The 25,610-nt window shown below is 32.1% G+C and overlaps 4 protein-coding genes and 1 long non-coding RNA gene across 5 annotated transcripts; 1 reads left to right on the forward strand and 4 right to left on the reverse strand.

Annotated features, from left to right (window-relative positions):
* Positions 1-5,278: 5,278 nt before the first annotated feature.
* On the reverse strand, positions 5,279-7,993 carry LOC102603979 (GDSL esterase/lipase At1g29670-like). The gene is made up of 5 exons (XM_006355492.2): positions 7,680-7,993; positions 7,217-7,341; positions 6,130-6,375; positions 5,804-6,032; positions 5,279-5,652 (listed from the first exon to the last, which is right to left on the reverse strand). Exons 1-5 carry the CDS (start codon positions 7,912-7,914, stop codon positions 5,405-5,407), a joined length of 1,083 nt encoding a protein of 360 aa, XP_006355554.1. The 5' UTR covers positions 7,915-7,993; the 3' UTR covers positions 5,279-5,404.
* Positions 7,994-10,987: 2,994 nt separating this feature from the next.
* On the reverse strand, positions 10,988-11,892 carry LOC102604319 (probable LRR receptor-like serine/threonine-protein kinase At3g47570). The gene is made up of 3 exons (XM_015312450.1): positions 11,742-11,892; positions 11,547-11,626; positions 10,988-11,473 (listed from the first exon to the last, which is right to left on the reverse strand). Exons 1-3 carry the CDS (start codon positions 11,890-11,892, stop codon positions 10,988-10,990), a joined length of 717 nt encoding a protein of 238 aa, XP_015167936.1.
* Positions 11,893-12,196: 304 nt separating this feature from the next.
* On the reverse strand, positions 12,197-14,242 carry LOC107062149 (brassinosteroid LRR receptor kinase-like). The gene is made up of 3 exons (XM_015312451.1): positions 14,174-14,242; positions 13,377-13,595; positions 12,197-12,616 (listed from the first exon to the last, which is right to left on the reverse strand). The coding sequence occupies exons 1-3, from the start codon at positions 14,240-14,242 to the stop codon at positions 12,197-12,199; spliced, it is 708 nt and encodes a 235-aa protein (XP_015167937.1).
* A 5,179-nt stretch (positions 14,243-19,421) lies between these two features.
* Positions 19,422-21,347, forward strand: LOC107062140 (uncharacterized). Its single transcript, XR_001474455.1, has 2 exons — positions 19,422-19,541; positions 21,038-21,347. It is a non-coding gene; the product is annotated as an uncharacterized lncRNA (long non-coding RNA).
* A 1,819-nt stretch (positions 21,348-23,166) lies between these two features.
* LOC102598539 (GDSL esterase/lipase At1g29670-like) lies at positions 23,167-25,140 on the reverse strand. Its single transcript, XM_006355557.2, has 5 exons — positions 24,669-25,140; positions 24,154-24,278; positions 23,840-24,085; positions 23,539-23,767; positions 23,167-23,451 (listed from the first exon to the last, which is right to left on the reverse strand). The coding sequence occupies exons 1-5, from the start codon at positions 24,907-24,909 to the stop codon at positions 23,204-23,206; spliced, it is 1,089 nt and encodes a 362-aa protein (XP_006355619.1). The 5' UTR covers positions 24,910-25,140; the 3' UTR covers positions 23,167-23,203.
* Between the last annotated feature and the right edge of the window lie 470 nt (positions 25,141-25,610).

Consider the following 25,610-nt stretch of genomic DNA (forward strand, 5'->3'; position numbering starts at 1 on the left):
AAAGATATTGAGTAAATCTCTAAATTTGGGTAACTGACATTTTTTTTTTAAAAAGGAAGTAAAAAACAAATTAATTACCTATTATTAATTAATATTAAAAACCTATAAATATATTAATGATTTATTAAATAAATATAATTTAACTTTAAAATAAAAATAATTTTAATTGATGTCATAACCAGTAAAATATTCTGTTATAATCAAGAAATTTTTAAAAGTAGGTTTAAAACTCGTAATATTTAACTCTTAAATGTGTATATGGGGTGATTTTTCCTTTTATTAATTCACCCCTTCAAGAACTTTTTGAGAATTTTATAAGCAAATGTGTTACTTTAAAAAATAATTAATTACAATGGTAATATAGAAAAAACTTAATTAATGTTTTATTGATTTAGTAAGGTAAACAACTAATATATAACAAATTATTTTTTGTAAAATGATTAACTAAAATAAGTCGGACGGAAATAGTACTTTTCAGAATAGACATCAAACTTAGTTGCTACTATCACTGTAGCATTGTAACATTATTATATGTACTTTTTGGCACTTATTGCAACTCGGTAATGTAGTCAGTTGAATCAAATGAGGGATAACAAGTATCGAGACTTGTCATTTTGAGGGTCACGCGTTGTTTATCATAAACTGATCGAGTCGAATATGAACCATACAAAATAAATCTATTAAAACTGATTTTTTTGTAATGTGACTCATATTTGATATGGATAAAAATAGATAAGCTCATTAGATAATATGAATATTCATATTATTTATTGTTTCTTATTGTGTAAAGAAATAGTAAGACTTTCACATTACAAAAAAAAATTTCTTTTTCACCTTTCAGAGTGTGTATACTGTATAGTATAAGGGATTTTTTTTTTTTATGAGTGGTCATTAATCATAGTTGGGAGGTCAAAATTCTGATCTCGGATTAGAGTCGGGTAAGATTGGGTCGGAAGTTGCATCCCAAGTTTGGACCCGTTTCGGATGGTGAAGTTTAAGGAAAGTTTTGAATTTCTTTTTTTATCATGATTTAAGAAAAGTTTTGAATTTTTTTTTGGGTAGTTAACTCTTGATGATATTTGTGGTCTCTTGGGATAACAACGGGAGCATTTTTTATCCCAAAATGTAATGGAGTGTATAAATGGTCTATTTCACTTAATTCAGGGATATTTTTGAGCCTTTTCCGTAAATAAGTTCATATGTATGTAGGATGTTCATGAAGTTGGTACCTGATATGATATGGGCTTCTTGTGGTGTTAACACCGCGGAGAAGCCATTGATGATGTTCTTATAGCTGTGAACAAGTGATGCTCTAACATGTTCTTTGGAAGTAGTACCCTTGACAAAATGAAGAAATGAAGAGTGATGATCTTCTATTTCTTTCAAAGTTTTTTCACCATTGTGCTCTCCAAGGTACACTATATACACCTTTGTTTCTTCATTACATGAAACAAAGCTACCAAGACTCATAATTAGGAAAAGGGAAAACAGAAATACAATAATATGATGGTTCTTCATTTTGGATGACTTATTATATTAGATTGATTTGTTTTGTGTCCAGTATGAGTGGATCTCAAAGGGATTTTATAGCGATACGATAGTAATAGAGCAACTTTCACATAAAGCAAACATAAAAATCATATTCGTGTGTTATAACTATGGTTTGCATAATTGCGCTCCATAACAAATTTTATGTTTGTTATGAAGATTTTGATTTGTAAAATTCGCTAGATACATTCAATTTTATACAAATTGTTCGGTTTTGTATAAATTCATTTATACATTGTAATTTGTATAATAAGATATGTATTGTATAATTATAAGTGTTATAGGACGAAATATATGTATTTGTATATACATTTTCTCTCGCTTTATACAAACACAAACGCATTTTTATACATTTGTATACCGAATGGGTAATTGTATACCGAAAATGACTAATTGTATACCAAATCAGATGGCAAAAAAATGGGATGTTTGCTGCGAATTACAAATAAAATAAACTATAACATTTAATTTGAATTAATAGTTTGCTATTTTATATAATTTTCTCATCGTAATATTCCTACGGGCTACGTACTACAAAAATACTTAAAAGTTATTCCTGACATAAAATAACCTAAAATAAATCCTCTAAAACTTTGAGAAAAAAGCTTTATAACCAAAGTCACAATCATATTTTTATATGTGGGCCTTTATTTGATAATTGGACAACTGTAATGGGCCTGGGCTGCACCAAAGTCACAAATCACAATCATCTTTTTATATGTGCGCCTTTATTTGATATTTGGACAACTGGAAAGGGCCTGGGATGAGATGGGGGGAATTTCTGTCGTGCGTGAAATCTGCATTATTCGAGTTTGGTTTAATCCTTTTTTTTTTTTTTTTTTGAGAAAATTCATAAATATCAAAGAGATTAAATTTAATCAAGCTCCATAGTTATAGTTTACTTAATTATGTTTTATAGTTATAATCTCGTTTGCTATGTGTATTTCCGTTTTTAGATTTTGTTTACAATATACAAACAAGGTAAGTATATACAAATTATGTATTTATACATTTAGAATTTTTTAAAAATTTCGTTTGTATATTTCGCTTGCCATAGGAATTTTTCAGAACTCCATTTATATATTCCATTGTCAATAAACAAACAAGGTAATTTATTATGATTTTTTCATAACTTATACAAATCAAATGTATCAACAAATCGTATACAAATAGCCAGGGGCGGCTCAACAAATCTCGTGGCCTAAGGCAAAAATTATATTTAAGAGGTCCTTAAAATTTATTTTATAAAATTTTATACATTAACAAGAAAATCTATTTTCTACTCAATAGATTAATCATTTAAGACAAAAAATATCAATTTTCACACAAAAAAAAAAAGAAGAAAGGAAGAAGAGTACAAAAAATAAGAGTGATGGATTATCGATGTTAAGCTTCAAAACTCAAATTGTAATTTTAATTTGGCTATCATCACAAATAAGAAAAGGAAAGAACATACATAACTTAATAGTTGAAGTTTTGAGCATGGATACTAACAAAAATATCCAAATTTCAGATCAATTTAAATGATATAATTCTTTTTAAATGATATAATTCATTTCATTAAGTAGCACGTGAATATCTAAAACAAATTATAAAATTTTCATATAATATATTAAATTAAAACGAAAAGGAAATTTGTGCATGAATATTTTTGTGTTCACGTAGTTTAAGAAAAAAATTTAAAAAAATTCATTATGTTATCAATATATATAGCTTAGTTCTTATATAAAAAGGATAAAATTTAAAATTGGAAGTTAAAACAAATATATCAACTAATGAATGAAAAAATTATGAACTTATTGGTAAAAAGTACTTTCAAACAAATAATAATAAGAACTATACAATAACAATTTTATTTATATAAATTATATTAATAGATAATTAAATTAATAATAATAATTTAAACAAATTTGGGGCCTTCAAATTTTTGAGGCCTAAGACAATGGCCTCACTGGCCAAGCCTTAGAGCCGCCCCTGCAAATAGCTAGGGTAAGTATATACAGAATCTGGATTTATACAATCAAGAACTGAATTGTAAATTTTTTGGATTTATTCAATTAGAAACCGAATAGCAAAATTTAAGAAACTGTAGCCACGAATCATAAATATCCAAAATTGTAGCTATGGAGCGTAATATATTATAAATGTTTGTCATTTCACGTAATATTTCCTTCTTTTTTTATAAAGTACAAAAATCTCATGCATTCGGGGCTAATTACATCATATCCCGAAAGTTTCTCCAATTATAAAAATCTCGAATTTTTTATTGTTGTCGGATATTTCCTTGGTTGTCTAATACATTGAAAATGATATATTACTTAATGGGAGAGATGCATCCGAGAGGGGATAGAGATGTATCCGAGAGGGGACAGAGATGAATCTGAAAGTTAATAAGGATGTATCCGAAAGGAAATAGGAATCTATCTGAAAGACGATTTTTGTAATTTTATAAAATGATATCTTAAATTGTGTATTTACGTAAAAGATGATTTGGTTATAACATTATTTCCAATCGAAGCCATTAGCCATCTATATGTGGCTGACAAATCTCCTTGGCACAAACAAGCACAACGTACCATGAAAAGAATAAATATGAGTTGACATTTAAAACATTTTATTAAAATATATTCAAGTTTTTATCAGAAAACTTGTACTGGCTACTATTATTTTAGAAGTTTTGACCAAAATAATACTACAAATATAATACAATTTATTTTATTTTTTAAAAATAATTAACCAAATAGTGTAAACGCTACCATCAATACGTTTTACATATTATTTTATTAATAAGAAATTGACTCACTTGAAAAAGAACGGATGTTAACTTAATACGTTGGTGGTAATTGTTAATTTCCAACTCCCGAGCACACATGTTATCTGCCTCGTGTGTGCTTCATTTCTAATCCCCTCTCATATAATGCGGAGGGTAAAATATGAAAAAAAATAAAAATTCTTGATATATCAAAAGTAATAAGTAAAAATGAAAATATATTTTAAAAATAAGTGACAAGTATAAATGAACGGAGGAAGTATTCCTATTAATTCTTTAATTTATGTACCTCTTAATTTTAGAATATTAATACTCTCTCCATTCCATATTAATTGAATTTTAGAGGTGTTTCACACCCTTTAAAAAAAGTAGATTAAGATATAAATTGAACATAGTTTTCCATTTTTACCCTTATTAATTATTGTCAAATTTATTGAAGTCATCACATTGAAAGTCCAAATGAAGGGTAAAATTGGAAAACCACTCTAAAAGTAGTCTTGAAAACTGAACAATTAAGTTAATTTTAAAAATAGAAAATGCCTCAAAATTTCAATTAATATGAAATGAAGGGAGTATTAAGAAAAAAGTTGAAAAATAATTATTAATTTTTTAAATTGATAAACATTTAAAAATAACTATGTTTAAAATACATCATAACTAAAAGGGAAAGTTAGGGACGGAGGGATCATTATAGCTTTGTAACTTTATTATGCGTACTTATCAACATGAGTTGTGGTGCAGTGGTGGGAGTGTTTCACTCTTAACCAGAAGTCTCGAGTTCGAGCCCTGGGTATGAAAAAAATCATGTTGGGAGCGTCAACCTCTAGATGTGCCCTGTGAAGAAGTCGAAAATTCAAAATCATCTGCCTCCAGATTATTCTCGTAAATCACCCAAAATTTTCACTGTTTTCTTCCTCCTTGCCTTATGTAACTAGAATTTTCTTTAAAGACCAATCAACATCGTGGAAACATAATCCAATTTATTCAAATCCAATAAGATATAGCCACTAGATTTGGTTTCTTATTATGAAACATACATCGTACACAATTATTACACTAAATAATATTCGTGTAACACCTTGAAAGTTACTGATCATCATAGTATAAATTATTGGCCCTCACCAAGTGACGAATATCCATTGGATAAGAATCAGACGGTAGAAGTGCTCTGTAAGCCCTACTTGTAGCTATGTTATTTCCAATTTCAGTTGGATGGAAATTATCATAAAAAAAATGTGTAGCCCTAATTAAACATGGAGATTTTCCTGGAATACATTGTCCTTCAGGCATAGTTTTAGAAATTTGACAGCATGGATTATTCAATAGAGTTATAGCTGCAAAATGAAAACAAAGAGTCAGTTTCGATTAGCCAATTAAAAATTAATTGATAAACCAAAAAAAACTTACAAGCTGATTTGACCAACTTATAAGCTTAGTCAAACGTCACTCAGGGTAAGGAGAAAAGAATAATTGTGTATAACGTACCAATCGCTGATGAGATGCTATACATGTTTATGTATATGAATTTTGCATCTGAGAAATTAGTATTGAGATCATCAACAAGAGCTTTTAAGTTTTTGTTGAATAATTGAACTGCCTTATTTGTTGAATCCACACAAAAAAATGTGCTGTGTTGGTTCAACTGATCTGGAATGCAACCTATTTGAGGTAGTCCAAAAAGTGCTATTTTCCTTGCTCCATCTGAATACAACTCCTATAGTACCAACAAAATTAATGAATTATCAACCATTTTTAGTATCTACGACATTTAAGAGTGTGTTCCGTACGAAGAAAAATATTTTTTCGCGAACCTTTAATTGTTGGGAGTACTGTTGAATGAGAAGTGTTGCGTACTGAGTTGGTGAGTACAAATGACTTGATTGGTATACATCTGGCATTAGAAAATTATTGATGTAGTCATTGCTGCCTATTCCAACAATGAAAAGGCACTTATTTAAGTGATTTTTGGCTAAAGTTGTATTCCCCAGCAAATCAGCAATACGAGAAATTGTGACTTTATGATTCTCCAATTGTTTGCCCAAGTAAATTCGATAACCCTGAAAATTAATTAAATTTTTCTGTAAGTATCAAACAATTTTATTTTTATTCTAATATAGTAGTAGCTGATATAAAATAGACTAGCAAATCGTACGACTAATTAATTAATTATTTAACTAGACTTATAGGAGGGGTGTCAATTGTCATGATCTAATTTTGTACTACTAATTAAACTATAGGATAAAGAAAGTTTTATAATACTATATTCTAATTTTTGAACCATGTTTCCTTTATTAAATGCACGACAGATGAATGATTAATTAACTAATCATAGTTTTAAGTTTTGAGAAATGATATGAAAAATAAGTAATTAATGTTAAAGAAAAACATGAAGAAATTTTGTTTTCTTTGTATGGTAAACGTGATAAGTGAAAATGAAAATATACTTTTTTGTATAGTGAACTATGTAAAAGTGAATGAAGAAATACTTGTCATTCATGACTTTTTAGCTCCAATAATGCAATACATAAAGTACTTTGACGTGATTAAGCACTTTGTTTTACACAAATTAAATCAATATTATATGGAGAAAAGTCTATAGTAACAAGTGTCCTTGAGTAATTAATTGGTTTATAATGTTAGATATCATATTAATGCTTCTCCACGATCAATAATAATAAAAAATTATATATGCAACTCACAAATATTTCAAATGCGGATTTAAGATTTTAACTGTGTTTGGTTTTTTTAAACTTACAATTCATTGGATTCTGGGTTACGAACAAATTATTTATACGTGCTGCTATTTATTGTGTTTTTACGATAAACGTAAGAGTCGATGCTACTGAACTTCTCATTATACTAAAAATAAATGCCCTGTAAAAATCGTACTATACTTACAAGATGACTTCCCGTATCGTTGCGAATTCCAGCTGAACCAGATGCATAATTCACACCTTCCAAGATCTCATCACCCGTTGCGCTTGCAAAAGATGGTATGTAGTGATCAAAATCAAGGTGTTCAGCTATTTAACAAAATGAAAAACATAAGTTAATGAATATCACAAGTAAAAAAACATATGCTAAACAAGACAAATAACAAAATTATGCTACACATATTTAATTTAACATAGTATCAGAACAGACAAAGATCGATCTTCAACCTCACCATGCATTACCACCCATGATCAAAAAGATTTTGCACATCATGAAAAGATAATCAAGCAGCTCACGTATGTAAAGAGGCGATAATAAATAATATTTTCGTTCATAACCTAAACTTATATCAAATGACATTATCACACGCATCAATAAAAAAAAACGTAAATCATAAAGTCTTAAAGAGAAAGTGAGAAAGAGAGACCTAGGAAGTCAGCTATATTCCGGCCATTGGTGAATCGGCCAGTGGGACCATCTGGGAAATCAACTCCATAAGGTGGATAATTAGCCCTTGCCGCGGTGTCAAGGTCATTATTATTGCCATTATCAAGTAACGAGTCCCCAAAAATGAAATAGCAAGGTACTTCTGGTGCACCTTCAACTAAGTTCAAGACTAAATATAACACAATACTTAATATAATTGTAACATAGCACGCCATTGAGAGAATTAAGTTGAAGAAGACGATGAAAAATATAATTGAGAAATTATTACTCAATTATAATGGTGTTGAATATTATGGTGAAGGTTGCATTAAAATATATAGGGAGAGGCTTTTATTGTTGAATATTTAATTTCATCATTATTTGTGCTGTGATTTGTGGGGTAGCATATGGGGCAATTGACAAGATTTTGTTTGATACTATATTTTTATTTTTATTGAAAAAAGGCGATCATGACGACTGGGAGAATTTTGTATTGTATATACAGGCCGACAAATTTTTTTGTGATTACTGGCTTTGTGTTACCAATGTTACCAATATAAAAATCATAAAAATTTAAATGTTTCTGTCTAGATTCATATTCTTTTAGTTATTCTAGGTGCATATATTATCCGATATATATATATTTTTTCTATTCTAGATGTAAAAATATTTCATAGGTGTGACCGTGTGAGTCTAGAGTGAATATATGTTAAGTTGTTTTTGACAAGAGTAAAGTTTCAATATTATATTAAGAAGCGAGCTTAACGGAGAAAATTTCAAAAATACCGATATTATATTAATTATTAAATATAGTGATAGTTTGTTTAACTATGATGTATAGCTATTATTTTGAAATTATATCTGATATATATATATATATATATATACACACGTGCAATCTGTATCGGTTGGATACGACCGTTTTTGCTTTACTAAATTTAGTAGTAGTATCAATATATAAAACTACCTAGATTGAATAGTGTACTAAACAAACAAACAAAAGAAGATCTGCTAAGACACAAAATAAAATATTTTTTAATTCGTCTGTTTGAATAATTTCACTAAAAATGGAATAAGATCTGCAGCTATTAAAAGAAAAAAAAGGTTCTTAATCATCTGTGTGATAATTAATTTTTCTAGAATCTATCTGGTCTTCTTTAAGCATTAAGCACTAGTACTACAAGCTAATTAATAAGTGGGGTACTTTTATGGGTATTGATTAATGGGGCTGCTATAATGATTGAGGCTAATTAAGTGGCCGATTTTTTAAATACAAAACTTTTTCACGTGAAAAATGATATATTCTTCTACTAGATAGATGGCAACTTCATGGCATTAAGAAAATAATATACTCTACTTTCTTTATCTCAATTTATTGTGACAACACTTTTTCTTTTAGTCCTTTAGTTCGTTTTCAAAAAATATCATTTTAAAATAAATTTTAAAAAATTAACTTCAAATTTTATCTTTTATCCTTAATTAAAAACTTTATAGTTTTTACATAAATAGTCAAGCAAAAATTTATAACATAAATTTTAAAAGCTTTTTTTTTCTTTATCTTTATGGCAAATATCAAACTATGTTATGAAATTGTAACTTAGGAGTATATGACAAATGTAACTTCTTTGTTAGTTCGGATACTTTATTTCATGTAAAGGGTGTTGAATACTTTGGCCTTTCATTTTAGGAAGATTGAATTTTGACTTAAAAAGTTAGCAACTTTTTAAAATTATCGATATATTTTGCTTAAACACCTTACATGCCACCTATTACAACGTGGAATCCAACCTCATTATTGAAGTCAACAAATACTGCAAAACAAACCAAAGATTACATTTTAAGAAAAAATCCAAATCTCACCAAAGAAATCTGCAAAACATTGTTTTTTGATGATGTGTGATGACATCAATTAAAACAAATTTCTCTTATAAAAAAGCTCATCAGTTCATTTTGTTAAATACATCACATAGAAAGAAAAAATATAGGAGGCAGTGAGGTATTTTTCTTTTTAAATGAAATGCAGTGGCGTATAAGGAAATAGTCTGCGAAGAAAATTAGAATGTGAGTGATATTTTTAATAAAGTGAAAAAAATCAAAAGAGGGTTATTTTTTTTTTAGTATGCAGTAGTCACTTTAAGTATTACTCTTGAGATTACACAATATAAAATTTCTTATTATAGTAATATCACTTGCTTCGCTTGGTCTGTTATTTTTTCCCTTATTTAAAAGGATTTCTACGTAAAAAATCTGATGTTATCATTTTTCTATTTTATTCTCAGACCGTATATATTTTTGTGTTAATCCACATTTTTTCAAACATAAACACCACTTGATAGGTAGGGGTCAACTGTAAAATCTCACACACCAAAAAGGCTCTATACCTTGGTGGCTCACTCGACAGTCGACTCTATGGCTAAAGAGAGAGACAGGATGAAATGACCAAAAAGGGCCTACTTTTAATGTGTTGTAAAGATAAAAGGTAGGGCATTTTAGGAAATTAAAATATGTGGAGATTGCTATCCTACTAACTTCATGTACTAATCCTGGGAAAGCAGTAGGTTAGCAAGATACAAAAGGGTATCATTTGATTGGTGGAATAAAAATAATAATCTTATGAGATTATTTTATTGTATGTTTGGTAATTAGTAGTATTATTTAGTTTCAATATTTTTTATCCCGCCATTTCAGTACAAATCATAAAGAAGATAGAATAAAATAATCTCATGAGATATCGTTATCTATCTCATCTCACTGCGACGAAGTTCAAATAATCCCATAATACATGATCAAATTGGGAGGGTACTTAGAACTAATAATGGAATGGTTCTCTTCATTGCTACACAAGAAATACAGAGTATAGCATGACATGAAATAGTATAAGAAAAGGAAAAATGCTTTAGTGATTGTTATGCACAAAACTGGAGAAAAAGTTTAAATCATATAACAAATATGGAACAACATCAAGAAAAAGAAAAGTGTACACAAGCTATTAGTAGTCTGCACAATATTAGCAACTACTTGGAAGTACCTGATGTCATGTCATTATGTAGTTCAATAACAGGAAGAAAGCCTCTGTTTGATCTTTGCCAATGCTGCTACAACATCAGTCATGCTCATCCTTTCAACCGGAATATATATTAGACGTGCAATACATCGCTAACTCCATGATAGATGACACGCATTGCAGCTTTTGACTTGAGTTTTGTTCATCTACTGTTAGTAAGTCAGCATCTATGATTTGATCCAGCTCATTAGGAAGCGAATTATGCACGAAGCATCTCAATTCATATCTCAAGTTAAATAAAGGATTCAACTGGAGCAATGTAACAAAATTGTAGCGAAGATTGTAGTGTGAGCAATAGATTCTTCCTTTCTTAGAAGTTTGGCAATGCCAAAGTCAGTAAGGTGTCCCATCATGTCGTTGTCAAATAACACGTTGCTAGGCTTAAGATCACAGCAAATAACCGGAACTGAGTAACCATGATGGAGAAATTCCAAAGCAGATGCAACGTCGAACACGATATTCAATTTCTGCATTATAGTTAAACAGTAATCTCGAGAATATAGCAACTTGTTTAAGCTCTTGTTTGGCATGTACTCAAGTAGCAATGCTTTAAAATCCAAGTTACAACAGCTGCTAATGATTTTGGTGAGACTTCTGTGACGAAGATTTCTAAAGATTTCACATTCTCTGTCGAAGGTTTGAAATGTGCCTTCCATCTGCACATTGAAAACTTTGACAGCTACAGTCATCCCATCTGCTAATGTCCCTTTGTAAACAAAACCATCCACTACCTAGCAAATTGTTTACATCAAAGCCCTGAGTTGCTCTTTGAAGTTCATAGTAAGAAATTCTTTGTGGTGCTACCTCAGGTGACCACTCCTCTTCAGCATTGATTGTTTTACCTCGGCATCTCATCAACACGAAAACTATCACAGAGGCAGTCCCTATCACAGAGATAACAGAAGAGGCAACTATAATCCATATCAGTCTTCTTTTCTTGGACTTAAGACTGATTCTTCGAATTAGAAGGACAAGCCGGGACATGCTTTTGAGGGTTACCACACAATCCTTCATTCGATATAAAAGATTGGTAAGAGAGATTAATATAAGGTCCTCCAATCGGAATTTCCCCGTGTAACCTGTTGAATGAGACATTAAGGAAGTCTAGCTTCTTATGTGCCTCTAATGACTTTGGAATCACACCAGACATATTGTTATGAGTTCCCCAAATGTCTCAGGAATAGATCCTTGAATACTGTTATGAGCCAGAGATAGTTGAATCAATTTTTGTAGAAGAACCACTTATTCTGTTTCTACCAAGTGAAGGCCTTTGAAGATTTTTCAAAGAAATTATCGTTGTCGGGACAGTTCCAGTAAAGTCATTATTATCCAGAACCAAAGTAGATAAATTTCCAAATTAAAACTCCGTAGAAAAATGGAAAACACATACCTTGTAAGTTGTTTTCTGATAGATGTAATTCTTCCAGCAGCTGTAAGTTACCTAGTTCTCAAAGTTATTTTGTTTCAACCATAGGAGTTGGAAGTTCCGAGCATTTAGATATAGTTCTTGGTATCCGTCCACTTAACACATTGGAGTCAAGTCCAAGAGCTTGCAATCTGGGAACGTGATGACATAAATCAGAAGGGATATCACCAGTTAAACCAGCATTTCCAAGATCCAAATATTCTAGTGTTGAGATGCTCAATATGGAAAGCACGTTGGAGCCATTAAGTGATTCATCGAATCCAAAACTCAACCGTTTCAAACGCGGAGGAGTAGCTAGTCCTATTGGAATTTCTCCAGTGAAGTTGTTGTAACTAAGATCAACCTCTCCCAATCTTCGTAAATGAGAAAATTCTGATGGAAGTTCACCATGGAAATTGTTGAGGCTTAGATCAATCGACACAAGAAAGGAAAGATCACCAAAAGCATGCTCCAAATATTCACCAGTATAACAGAAACATGCTGTGTGTTGACTTGTTTCATTATGATATTTGGGGGATATTCTTCTTCTTATGTGGACTACTTGATATTTGAAAGAGAATCATCATGTCATATTCTATATCAAATGACTTTGTCAATGATTAAAAGAATAAAAGGCTTCTTCACAGTCAAAACTCTCAAAACTCTACTGAAGTTGAAATTTTCGGATGTTTCCAGAATTGAACAACCCTAAAATGACATATGCAGTCAATATAAAAGGCAATCAAAAACATGTCATGAGCAGTTATAGCAAACATTATTGTACACAAGCAGAAGCCAAGTAAATGTTATAATTTTGAACAGATCTTAGGATAAAAGGACATTTTGAAAGAATAAGAAGTGGATATGCTGACAAGAGAAAAACTCTACACAATGGGAATATGTATGTGCAAGCACACCTACAAGAAAGAGGGTGAGAGAGTATGTGAGACAGAGAACCATAACTATTACCTACAAGAGAGAGAGAGTGTAAGACAGAGAACCACAACTATTACAGGTTTTATATGGTTCATATTTATGAAGGATCTGACTTCTGAAAGACAATTAACCCTCCTCCTCTTTCCGGGCTCGGGACCGGCTGCGAAATAGAAGAATCCAAACACAGGCGGAGTTAAAAACAATGTTTTTCTTTCTCTAGGTGGGATCAGCATGACCTGCCATCACTTTTGATCATAGACAAGTCACCTTACCACTAAGTCACACTAAATCACCTTGAAGAGTTGAATTAAAGATTGACGAATTTGAAACAAGCCTTCATATTTTGGTTTGCAAAGACGAACTGAATCAGTGATAGCTCCTTCAAAACTTTTCAGAATCTCAGATATTCCAAAGAAGGGCACTGCTTCAGACCTAATCAACTGAAATGTAGCTAGTTTTCTATCTTCGGAATGTGTGAGGGGCAAAAGAGGATCAAGTCCAATAAAAGAGCACTGCTCAAGTATAAAATATGACATGAATTAGGTATCACTAGGGTGACAAAATGCGCAATTAATATGGGTATCCGCTCATATTTACCCATTTTAAATGGGTTGGGTATTCAACCCATTTAAAAATGGGTAAAAACGAATAATACCCATATTATCCATTTAAATGTAGGTAGTTAAATGGATAAAATGAATAAAAGATATGCATTCACACAAACAAAAAAAAAGAAGTGATAAAGGGTGGGATAGTAAAAAAGTCTTTTTTTTTAAAAAAAAATATAACTTTTTTTTACATTTTTTTTGGGAGGGGGTGGGAGGGTTGGTAGGGGAGTGGGTTGGTAAATTTTTTACCCATTTAAAATGTGAGTCGAGTCGAATAACTTATCCATTTTTATTTAACTCGTTTTTGTATCATCTCATATTCGACTCGACTCGCTCATTTGCCACTCCTAAGTATCGCCTACCCCAGCTGCAATTGAAGAATGGATATTTTGAAAAAGTCTTTCAAAGACCTCCGTCATCGACCTTCAGTAGAAACCAAGTTGTTGGTAGTAGAAATATGGTGCTGAAGTAATTAGAGATACCAGTGAGAATATAACTGGCTCACCCACTAGCACCTGGGAACTGCAATCTATGGGTGAAGAAACATACATGGTGTATTTTCCTAGTTTAGCCCTTTAGCAATGCATGTAAGAAAGTTGCCTTATTCGTTTTTTGTTAGACCGTAGTCTCATGCAGATGGCTGTTTCAGCATGCATCCCTTTCGGACCAAAACAAGGACTCACCCTATTTCAGTCTAGTGAGGGTCCAAAAGACTAACTCACGTACACCCATTCTCAGCAATGGCGAGAAGAGCCTTCACCTGCCCTTTTTATTGCTTTCATTGTCCCTTGCCAATTGATTGATCCATATTATCAACTAGATATCCCATACAAGGCACCCAACTTCCAATCTAAAACAAAAGCTTTCTTCAGACTGTAGCGGGCATATAAAGCAGGGCAGATTCCACTTCACCCATGTCAACAAATATGACAATCGCAGCACTTAACCATCACATAGACTTGGGGTTCAAAAGGTGCAGAGTGTGTGCAATTAACCGCCAATAGATAACCAGCATACACAAAAAATGTTGCTCAGGCCTGAAGACACTGCACTTGCATAGAATTTGTACTGAGATTTAAAAAATTAAAACAGAAGATGGCATTAGAAAAGAAAAGATTCATCTTTTTTACAACGTTGGCTTTTAAAAAAAGACTTGCCACAGTGTCTCCCATTAATTCAATCATTCAAGATAGACCTATGTGACTTATCTTTCAACCTAGACGAAAGCTTAAAACAAATTGTGTCATATCTCTCACATTATAATTCTAGCCACAGCACAATCACACTCTCAAACTAACTCTTCAAGTTTCAAGTCTAAAAAGTAGATCCTTCTAAGACCATACAAAAACAGCCTCTAGTTTAATCAAACATAGTCACATTACAGTCCATCTCCACTAAACACAAAATAAGTTGTGCCATCTCTAACATTTATGATTCTAGCCACCACACAATTACACCTAAGAGTACGCCATATCTCTCACATTCTCATTCTAGCCACCGCAAAATCACACTATCAAACTGACTCTTCAAGTTTCAAGCTTAAGAAATGGATCCTTCTAAGCCCATACAAAAACAGCCTCTTGTAAAATCAAACATAGTCCTATTACAGTCCATCACCACTAAACACAAAATAAGTTGCGTCATCTCTCACATTTATCATTCTAGCCACCACACAGTTACACCCATCTAGCCGACTCTTCAAGTTTCAAGAAAACTATCAATATCTCTCTAGAATCCCAAGAGTACTTCATATCTCTCACATTATCATTCTAGCCACCACATAATCACCCTATCAAGATGACTCTTCAAGTTTGAAGCCTAAGAAGTGCATCCTTCTAACACCATACAAAAACAGCCCTCTTCAAGTTTCAAACCTAAGAAATGGATGTTCTAAGCCCACATAAAAACAGCCTCTAGTAAAATCAAACTTAGTCACATTACAGTCCATCACCACTAAACACAAAATAAATTGCGTCATCTCTCACATTTATCATTCTAGCCACCACACAGTTACACCCATCAAACTGACTCTTCAAGTTTCAAGAAAACTATCAATCTCTCTCTAGAATCCTAAGAGTATGTCATATCTCTCACATTCTCATTCTAGCCACCGCTAAATCACACTATCAAACTGACTCTTCAAGTTTCAAGCCTAAGAAGTGGTCCTTCTAACACCATGCAAAAACAGCCTCTACACCAGAGCTTAGAACCTTTACTTCTTTTTCTTTCTTTTTTTTATGGAAGGAGCAATTTCCTTTTAACGAACATGAAAGAACAGAGACGAAGGAATTAGACACCACATAATGAACTAGAAAACACGACAAACTGGAAACCATACAAAATACTAAATAAATGGATTATTCATCCAAATTTCAGTTTGAAACCCATGTGATTAACCTATTTTTCATTTGGTTAATCCTAAAACTACAGAAAGAAAACTAGAAACTTAACATGCAACAGCTATGGAAAGAACTTTCTATTGGACAACTTTTTTTAGGGAAAGAACTTGAAAGCACGCAAATAAGAAACTAGAAACCACACAAAGAAAAAAGTGCAGACCACAACAAGAACATACTAGAAAATAAACATGCAACATATGTGGAAAGAACACCATTTTTTTTGTTTTTTTAATAGAAAGAACATGAAAGCACACAAACAAGAAATCATGACACGAAAAGAACAAATACAGACTACTACGGACTTATATCACAAGATCATAGACAATATACTACGGACAATTATATAACAATGACGAAATCCTGAAACGAAAATAAAAAAAGACAGACAACTAAAGACTTATATCACAAAATCATAAAATGAAAAGAACAAAGACAGACTACTATAGACTTATATGATCATACACAATATACTACACTAGTAAAGATTAGTAAAAATATCAAGCTAAGTCTTTACTTTAGAAAGAAAACTGTGTATAAGAGACCTGCAAGGCTCTGGCTGTACCTCAACCGCCATCGGCACCGGTGGGACTGGTGGCGGTATCAACAGTCCTGATTCAAGCTAAAATCTCGATAATCTGGGTTGGATTTTTGTTCTGCGCCAGGGGTGGCTCAATGCCTTTAAAGATGAGGCATATGCCTTAGGCCCAAAATCGAAGGGCCTAATTTTTTTAGTAATAATAAAATTATCTTAAGCTTTTTGTAACAAAAAAAAAGAATGTTTTAATTTGTTTCAAAACATTAAAGAATGTTTCTTTTTTATGGATCAATTTTTAAATTTAACTTCCACATTATATGTTTAAGACCACACAATTAAAAAATATTTTGGTATATATATATCTTTAGTTTAAGATCATAAAAAAACAAAACTTTTTTTATTAAAAAGAACTTGAATCTCAGATAAAAAATAATAATTAAAATTTAGGCCTCAAACTTATTTTTGGCTTTAGGCCACTAATTAGCTTGAGCCGCCACTGTTCTGCGCCACGTCCAAAGCTATTTTTTATGAATTGCTCGCCTTAGAACCATATTATGAAATTTCTTGCACGCCTCTTCGCCAAAAAACACAACTTGAATTTCTGAAGTATCTTTTTTTTCTGGAACCAGTCCATTGTCGTTAAAGAAAAATAAGAAACCCCAAATTCAGCTCAAGATTATAGTAATTAAATCCTCTGTGTGGAAAGAACACCATTTTTTTTTGTTTTTTTAAGAAATCATGACACGAGAAGAACAAAGACAGACTACTACGGACTTATACTACGGACAATTATATAACAATACAATTATATAACAATGACGAAATCCTGAAACGAAAATAAAGACAGACAACTAAAGACTTATATCACAAAATCCTAAAACGAAAAGAACAAAGACAGACTACTATAGACTTATATCACAAGATCATCGACAATAAACTACGTATACTAGTAAAGATTAGTAAAAATATCAAGCTGAGTCTTTACTTTAGAAAGGAACCTGTGTATAAGAGACCTGCAAGGTTGTGGACGTACCTCTACCGGCACCGGTGGGACTGGTGGCATATCAACCGTCTTGGGATTCGAGCCAAAATCTCGACAATCTGGGCTGGATTTTTATTCTGCGCATGTCTGTGCCTTTTACTATTAATTGTGCACCTTAGAATCATATTATTGAATTTCCTGCACGCTTCCTCACCAAAAAACTCAACTTGAATTTCGTCAGGACGTACCCTGTTTTTTGCCATAGTTAAGGCTCAAATACCGAAGAAGAAACCTGAAGTCAAATAAGTTTTTTATTTTGTTTTCCGGTACATTGACTTAGTCAAAGAATATTTAAATGAAAAGTGGTGTAGCTTTATATTTCCAATTTTTTGAATTTCAAATTTTAAATTTTAAATTTTAAACCTTTTCCTTCGTTATTTCTATTATATAGAAATGTGAACTCAAGGACGACCAATGGCAAAAGTAATATTAAATCAAATATACAAGGGCAAAATATAACTATTGTATACTAAAGTCGGTTGATATCCGTGCACTCATGCTCATCCCAAGGCTCTATTTTACACTCTAGAAGCATCTTCACCTTTCTCCACTCACTCATCCAATGAAAAAAATAAAAATCTCAGTTGCATCAATCTTCACCAATTTTCAAGACTTGTGGGTTGAGTGTTTCCAGGTAAGCTTAGTCGCATTTTTACTTTTACTGACCATTTCTTTTTTCTTGCTCTTATTAATCAGTTCTTGTAGCATTATCTTTACTTTTCAAATTTTCAAAGATGGCTTCTTTTCACTTTCTTGGATATTACAACCCTAGGTTGGTCCAAAAATTTGAATTGATAAAAAAAAATCAGAACTATATTTGCCTTCTATCTTCTATTTACTTAAAATTATCTCTCTTAGAATATGGATAATTGAGGTTTCTATGTTCTCTTGTGCTTGTGTTTAATGATATAACAGAGCCTTCAGCTTAGTATTGAGACACTCATCTAGCTAAAGCATCACTGCAAAGGCAGTCGCTTTCTTGTGAAATATTCTTGCCAAAGAAGAATACAAAACGATATAAATGATATAGTTTCTATATGGTATTAGTTAGGCTTTAAGTTATGCAAATTAAGAAAAAAGATGTGAGGGCCAATAAAATCCTTTCTCTATTTGCTTACCAAAGTACTATTAATAGTAATACTTAAGCTATGAGTAAGTAGGAATATAATGTGAATATCCCCAAAGAGCAATGCTCTCTGTTTTTCATCATTTTCTCGTGGTAATAAGATGCTTAATATTTTCTCTTTGACTTAGATTATTTATATGCTTAATTGGTAGTGTTCGTATTGGATAGCTGGTGGGCACTGTTCGTAAAGGTGTTCATGATACTTAAGTTCACTTTGTCTAGACATGTGTTTTTGTAACATCTCGCACCTAGAAACGACTAGAAAGAGTTTAAAATCTGAAAATAATCATTTTTGGAAAGCATGTGGAAATCTGGAAATTTTTGTCTAAGTTAAGAATGTGCGTTTTGGTCATTTTCAAACGACCATAACTCCTAGATCAAGATGAGTTAGGAGTAGTTCTTGATATGGTCGGGAAGCCCTTGGGAAGATCTTTCCAACGCCACCGAGTTTGCACGATTTCGACATCGTATGAGTGAGATATGCCTTTCTTGAGTTGGACTGTTGGATTGAGGAAAGTCCCAATCCGAATTTAGGGAAGGGCAAAGTAGTATTTTCTCTAATTAATTTCCTAATTCGTTTTTAGGGATTTATTGGGGTAAAAACATGACTTAGTCAGTTTGGAGAATTGAGAAATACGCTTAGGGCTTGGAGAAGAGAGAAAAGAAGAAAGAAAGGGAGAAAAGCCAAGATTTCGCCAAGAACATCAAGCTTTTGGAGTGGAATTCGTCTGGGGCAATCCCTATTAAGGTATGTGAGATCTTTTAGTGCTGGGTTAGTTCACCCACACACCAACTTGTTTCAATTCAGCAATTTTGGGTTGTTTACATGTTAAAAAGTGAAGTTCTTGAAGGACGTCGTTAAGTTCTGGATTGGTTGTGTTGTTGAAATTTCTTGTTGATTTGATTCATGTTTCCGGGTGGATTTTCTAGTTAGATCTGTTGTAAGTTGAGAGTACTTTTGATCCTAAATATTTGGGGAAAGAACCATGGAAATTAGGAGGGTTTAGAGATGAAAAACGGAGAAGAAAATCGTCAAAGACCTGGGGAAGGGGGTAGGGCATCGCGCCAGCCAGCGCGCCCCAAAAGGGGCTCTGAAGTGCATCCCTTGGGGTGACATGCCAGCCAGCGCCCCCCAGCTGGTCCTCTGAAGTTTTGTCTAGGTATGTACAAAATTAAAGACGAAGGGAAAAATGTTCATAAAAATAGGGAAAAGGGTCTGAAATATATCTGAATTTTGACCGAAATTGATGTGTCCACGTGGGCACATATATACCTTTAAAATACATTATTAAATAGTGCTGGGGTAAAAGGTCCTTCATAAAGTTTAGTATCGTAACAGCAATTTCGGCCAAAGTTATAGTGCTTTTTAGACCCTTTTCTCTAAAAAAAAAAAAAAAAGAGATCATATATTCATCAAAGAAAAATAGACCATATGCTTTTTTAGTTAGAATTTAGAAATATTGAAACTAATAGTGACGACTCCTAAATTAGAGATATGACATGGTAAGATACTTTTGAATTATGTTAAGAGAAAAATTGACCATTTCAGCTTCAGTTCACTTCCATTTACTTCAGATAAACTGTACCTTTTTTCTGCAAATATACAAGAATCTTGAAACAGATTTATCTGAGCTTCATGGCTAAAGCCACAAAAACAGGCCCACAGTTGAAATAAGGTAAATTAATACTTAAAACTAATATTGTCCTAGGGAAATCTTTATAGCTCAGTTAGTTGATTACGGTGAAGGTTTGATGCCTCACCTTGTAAACCTCTTCCCAAACCCCACTAAAAAAAACTGTCAAAGGTTCCACAAGGCCTGTGACAATCCAAATGTGTTCCTCCGATCTTTTTTAGTGTTGGTTTGTGAAGTATTTAGTAAGATAAGAAACTTGACAAGTATACAATGTCTATAAGATGATTCTTGGTACATCAGATGTCTTGCAATTTTTTTATGTGTATATTTTGCTTTTGAATGTTGTATCAGCCAAACGATGCAAATTTGCGATGGAACGGAATATAGCTTGTGAACTTTTTCTGTTGCATTCGTTTTGTGGAATGAGAAATTATAAGTAATCTTACCGGGAGAGTGGACTCCCGGTAAGATTACTTATAATTTCTTTTCTTTAAATTTTAAATTTAAATATTACATCATTACTTAGAATATCTTTTTTATCTTTAAATTTTAAATGCTATTTCATTACTTAGGATTTCTTCCCCCTAATTTGGCTACTTCTTTACTGCAGGTTGTGACTATTTGAATACTTACAATTCAGCCCTTATTATTCTGACTCCGTTCTTATAAGGGCTAATGTGAAACTTTTAGGCACGTACCTGAGTTGATGAGATCCAAGAAATGAGTAACAATTTGTAAAAATATAATATTCCAAGAAGCTTCTTTGAGCTTAAAAATAAAAATTGGTTTGTAATCTTATTCCGAATTCTGATACATATGTTGTAATCTTTCCGACTTTTATGGTTTGAATTGGAATTTTGTTGAACTTGCTTTGTATTGATATACCTTTTACATTGATAAATAAATTGTATTCTCGAGTAGGTTGATGATCTTTTGCAAAACACTTCCATTGTTGATTGTTGGGCCCTTGTATAACACGGGCATAACTATCTAGTTTTGTTAGAAAAAGCCTAAAATAACCTTAAACTAGGAGTGGGCATAAATATCGGAAAATCGAATCGAACCGAACTAATTCGGTTTTTCGGTTTGGTTGTGTTATTTTTTCGGAAGTTTGGTTCTTCGATTCGGTGTTCGGTGTAAGGGTCTCAAAACTTCGGTGCACCGAAGAACCGAACTTATTTTAAAAAAATGAAAATTAAAAAAAAAAAAAATTATATATATATGGGCATTCTCTTAACTAAAAATTAAAAATTCAACTAACAATTAAATCATTCATAAACAAATCAATGTAACAACAAATGTATAATTCAATAGTTAACTTCAAATATTAATTTCCAAGAAAAACCAATTTAAAAACACCAAATTAAACCGAACCAAAGTAGAAAAAACCAAACCGAACCAAATTAGTTTGATTTAATATACGGTGCACACTTTTCGACTCAATATTCAGCTGACTTAGGACGAGTTTAAGTTTCAAATACAATACCAATTATATTCAAGCGTAAAATAGTGTACTTACCAAAATCAAATTTATCTACTGTTCTTTTTGGAGTTCGAAGGATTCCAAATCAGGTTGGAAATCTATTTAAAGTTGAAGGTTCTTGAATCTTTGAATATAATTAATTGTGAAAGTAAATTTGGTTTATGATTTGGCTGTTGATTTGTTGAATAAGATGGAGGAAATATCGAACAAAATCAACGGAACGCCATTTTTGAAGTAGAAGAATTTCACATCTTTCGCAACTCAATTTCAAAATTTGAGAACTTACGTTTGTAGGTTACTAGTGTCAAGATCGTTTGAAAAATCATTTATTATACTTAAATTTAGTTTCACTTACTAATTTGTGTATGTATTTAAAGGAAAAGTAAATTCACCATGGGAGGATTTTACCTTTAAAGAAGCTTGAAGAACACCCTCTATGAGAATTTAGGTGGGGCGGGTATGGGTTTATTTGGTGGATCCAAAATTGCAGAGACGTATCCAGGATTTTGAGATGATGGGTGCACTATTATAAGAAGGTTGATCTATGATATATACTAGATCAGTTCGACGTTTAGATTTTTCCTACTGAAAATACGTTAAAATTTTAAAATTATAGGTCTAAAATTAATTCTAATATATATATATATATATATATGTTGAATTAATTAAAAATGCAACAAGTGCTACCAATTACCACTTAAAGAAGTGTTAATCTAATTTTAAGAAAGAAAAATAAAAATAAAGAATAAAAATAAAATTACAAAATTTCTAACCTCGCGGAGAGAGGTGCACCCAGTCATAATCACAAAATGTAATACTCCGAGTGTGGGTTCACACATTTATATTTCAATATTTTTTAAAATATAACACTACTATATATGATCTCGGGAGGGGATCATGGGTTCACGTGAACCCGGTGACCCCCCCTTAGATACGCCTCTGCAAAATTGGGTCGGAATTTGATTAGTTTAGGTGAATTGTAAGCACACCAATAAAATCATGCCACGTAATAAATGATATATTTAATAATATTTTAAAATGTGGCCGTAAAAAATAAGGGCATTTCAGGGCCAATACGTTGACGTTAAGGGTACTTTAGAGCCGAAAGGTCGACGAAGGGTATTTTTGTACCAAATCCGACAGGGTATTTTATGCCATTTTCCGTTAACTTGTAGCTAAGTGTACGATAAATCAATCGAAGGAAACGAAATCAGAAAAAACCCCAAAATGGGCAGATCATAAGTACAACTCATTACACGTATAATCAATCAAATGGTGAAACACCTGAGTACATTACTTATCATACACAACATTGTTCGTCCTGATCAAGTGATGAATATCCATAGGATAAGCATCAGACGGTAGAAGAGCATTATAAGCTCTGTTAGTCGCGATTCTATTGGCAATCTCTGTTGGATGAAAATTATCATAGAAAAGATAAATCCCTCTAAGAAAGCATGGAGTTTCTCCAGGAACACATTGTCCTTCAGGCATCGTTTCCAAAACGTTACAGCATGGACGAGTAAACACACTAAGGGGACCTGAAGTAAAAATAGCCAAGCCAATTATGTTAAAAAGGCACAAATTAATATGTCATTAGAGAAAAAAACAATGTTTGAGTACCATACCGATGATTGATGAAATGCTGTACATGTTTATATATGTGAACTTTGCGTCTGGAAAATTGGTATTAAGATCATCTACAAGAGACTTTAGCTTGCTGTTAAATTGTTGAATTGCATTATTTGTTGAACTCACACATCTACGTGTATCGTGTTTTTGTAGCTCTGCTGGAATGCAGCCTATTTTGCCTAGTCCAAATAGGGCAACTTTCCTTGCTCCATCTTCATATAAAGTCTAACCACATGATATCAACATTAGCTAGTGTAATTTAAAATTATTGGTAAATAGATTGGAGTTGTAACGTACCCTCAGATGTTGTGAATATTGATCAATCAAGGCAGTGGCATATTGAGTTGGTGTATATAAATGACTTGAGGGATATATTTCAGGCATCAAGTAATTGTTGATGTAGTCATTGCTCCCTATTCCAACTATGAATAGACACTTATTCAAGTGTTTTTTAGCTGAAGTTGTATTCCCCACTAAATTAGCTATACGAGAAATTGTTGCTTGATGATTCTCCAATTGTCTGCCCAAGTAAATCCGATCACCCTGAAAAGACAATTGTATAAGTAAATTCCTTATGTTTTTGCATATATGTAAAAAAAATCAACACTTACAAGATGACTTCCACTGTCATTACGAATTCCAGCTGAACCAGATGCATAATTTACACCTTTCAACATCTCACTATCTTTTACACTTGCATAAGGGGGAATGTAGTGATCAAATCCCAAGTATTCCGCTGCAAATTAAACATGGAGAAAATCAAGTCAATTATATGTATATAACGGTTGTTAATAAGATGAATTTTTTATCTAAATAATCAATCCAGAAAGCTAGGACGATCATTAGGTATGATTTGCCTAAGATCGACTAGCTTTGTATGGAGATTACAACATTCTACTCATTCACAATATGTGATACCTCCATGGTCTCCTGGCTCACTAAACATTGAACATCTGATGTGTGGACAATATAATACGTGGTAATCACCATATTAGGAAAATAAACCTTAGATTTAACTCAACTGATCAAAAGCTAACTCCGAAATGAGAATTGCATGTTCAAGATCATATAATTAAATAGGATTTTCAGAAATAAGCTAATTAATTAAGTAGTTGAGACTTAAGACCTAGGAAGTCAGCCGTGTTACGGCCATTGGTGAAACGGCCGGTCGGACGACCATCCTGGAAGTCCACCCCATAAGGTGGGTAATTAGCCTTTGCCGTTGTGTTAAGGTCATTGTTGTTTCCATTATCAAGTAACGAATCTCCAAATATGAAGTAACATGGTACTTGTGGTGCACCTTCAACAAATGTTTTTAAGTTCAAAACTACAAATATTGTGGCAAATATCTTGCCATAACAAGCCATTTCAGGAGAATGAGAAGAAAAAATGAGTTACTATATTGTACAATTGGACTATATGGAAGAAAAAAAAATTGTAAGTGATTGACAATATGGAAAGTGAAAGAGAAACTATATATAGAAGCAAACAAGGAGTATAATATAATTAAGTTGCTAAAAAGCTATGTTTAGAACAAATCATTCATGCCATCATATAGAAACTCTACAAACAAAAAGAGGAAATTTTCAATTTGTACGTGCTTAGCACCACTTCCAATGAATTTCCACATGATTAAAGAATTTGCGAAAAGCAATCACACGTATGAACATAATAAGCTCGTGCAATTTATATATATATACACACACTCCCTCTATCTCAGTTTATATAACTTACTTTCATTTTTAGTAGAAACACATTTCTATATTAAGTAACAATTTAATTTTAAAATGCATGATTTTTCCTTAATGAAAGTTTATAGCCACACAAATATGTATGATCACTTATTTTAAATCACAAATTATAAAAAAAAAATCTTTTTTTTCTTAAACTTCGTACAAGTCAAACTAACTCAGGTAAGTATATATATAAGCCTATACCAATAAAAGTCAACCCTAGCTATGTTCCCACATGAAAAGTCGTTTCTACGAAGTTGATAACTTGATATTGCAACTTTAGCTTAATTTCTTTTCACTTTAGGCAGAATTTTTATGTTATTACTATAAGCTAA

This window comes from Solanum tuberosum, unplaced genomic scaffold (assembly GCF_000226075.1).
Source record: "Solanum tuberosum cultivar DM 1-3 516 R44 unplaced genomic scaffold, SolTub_3.0 scf00204, whole genome shotgun sequence".
Classification (NCBI taxonomy): Eukaryota; Viridiplantae; Streptophyta; class Magnoliopsida; order Solanales; family Solanaceae; genus Solanum; species Solanum tuberosum.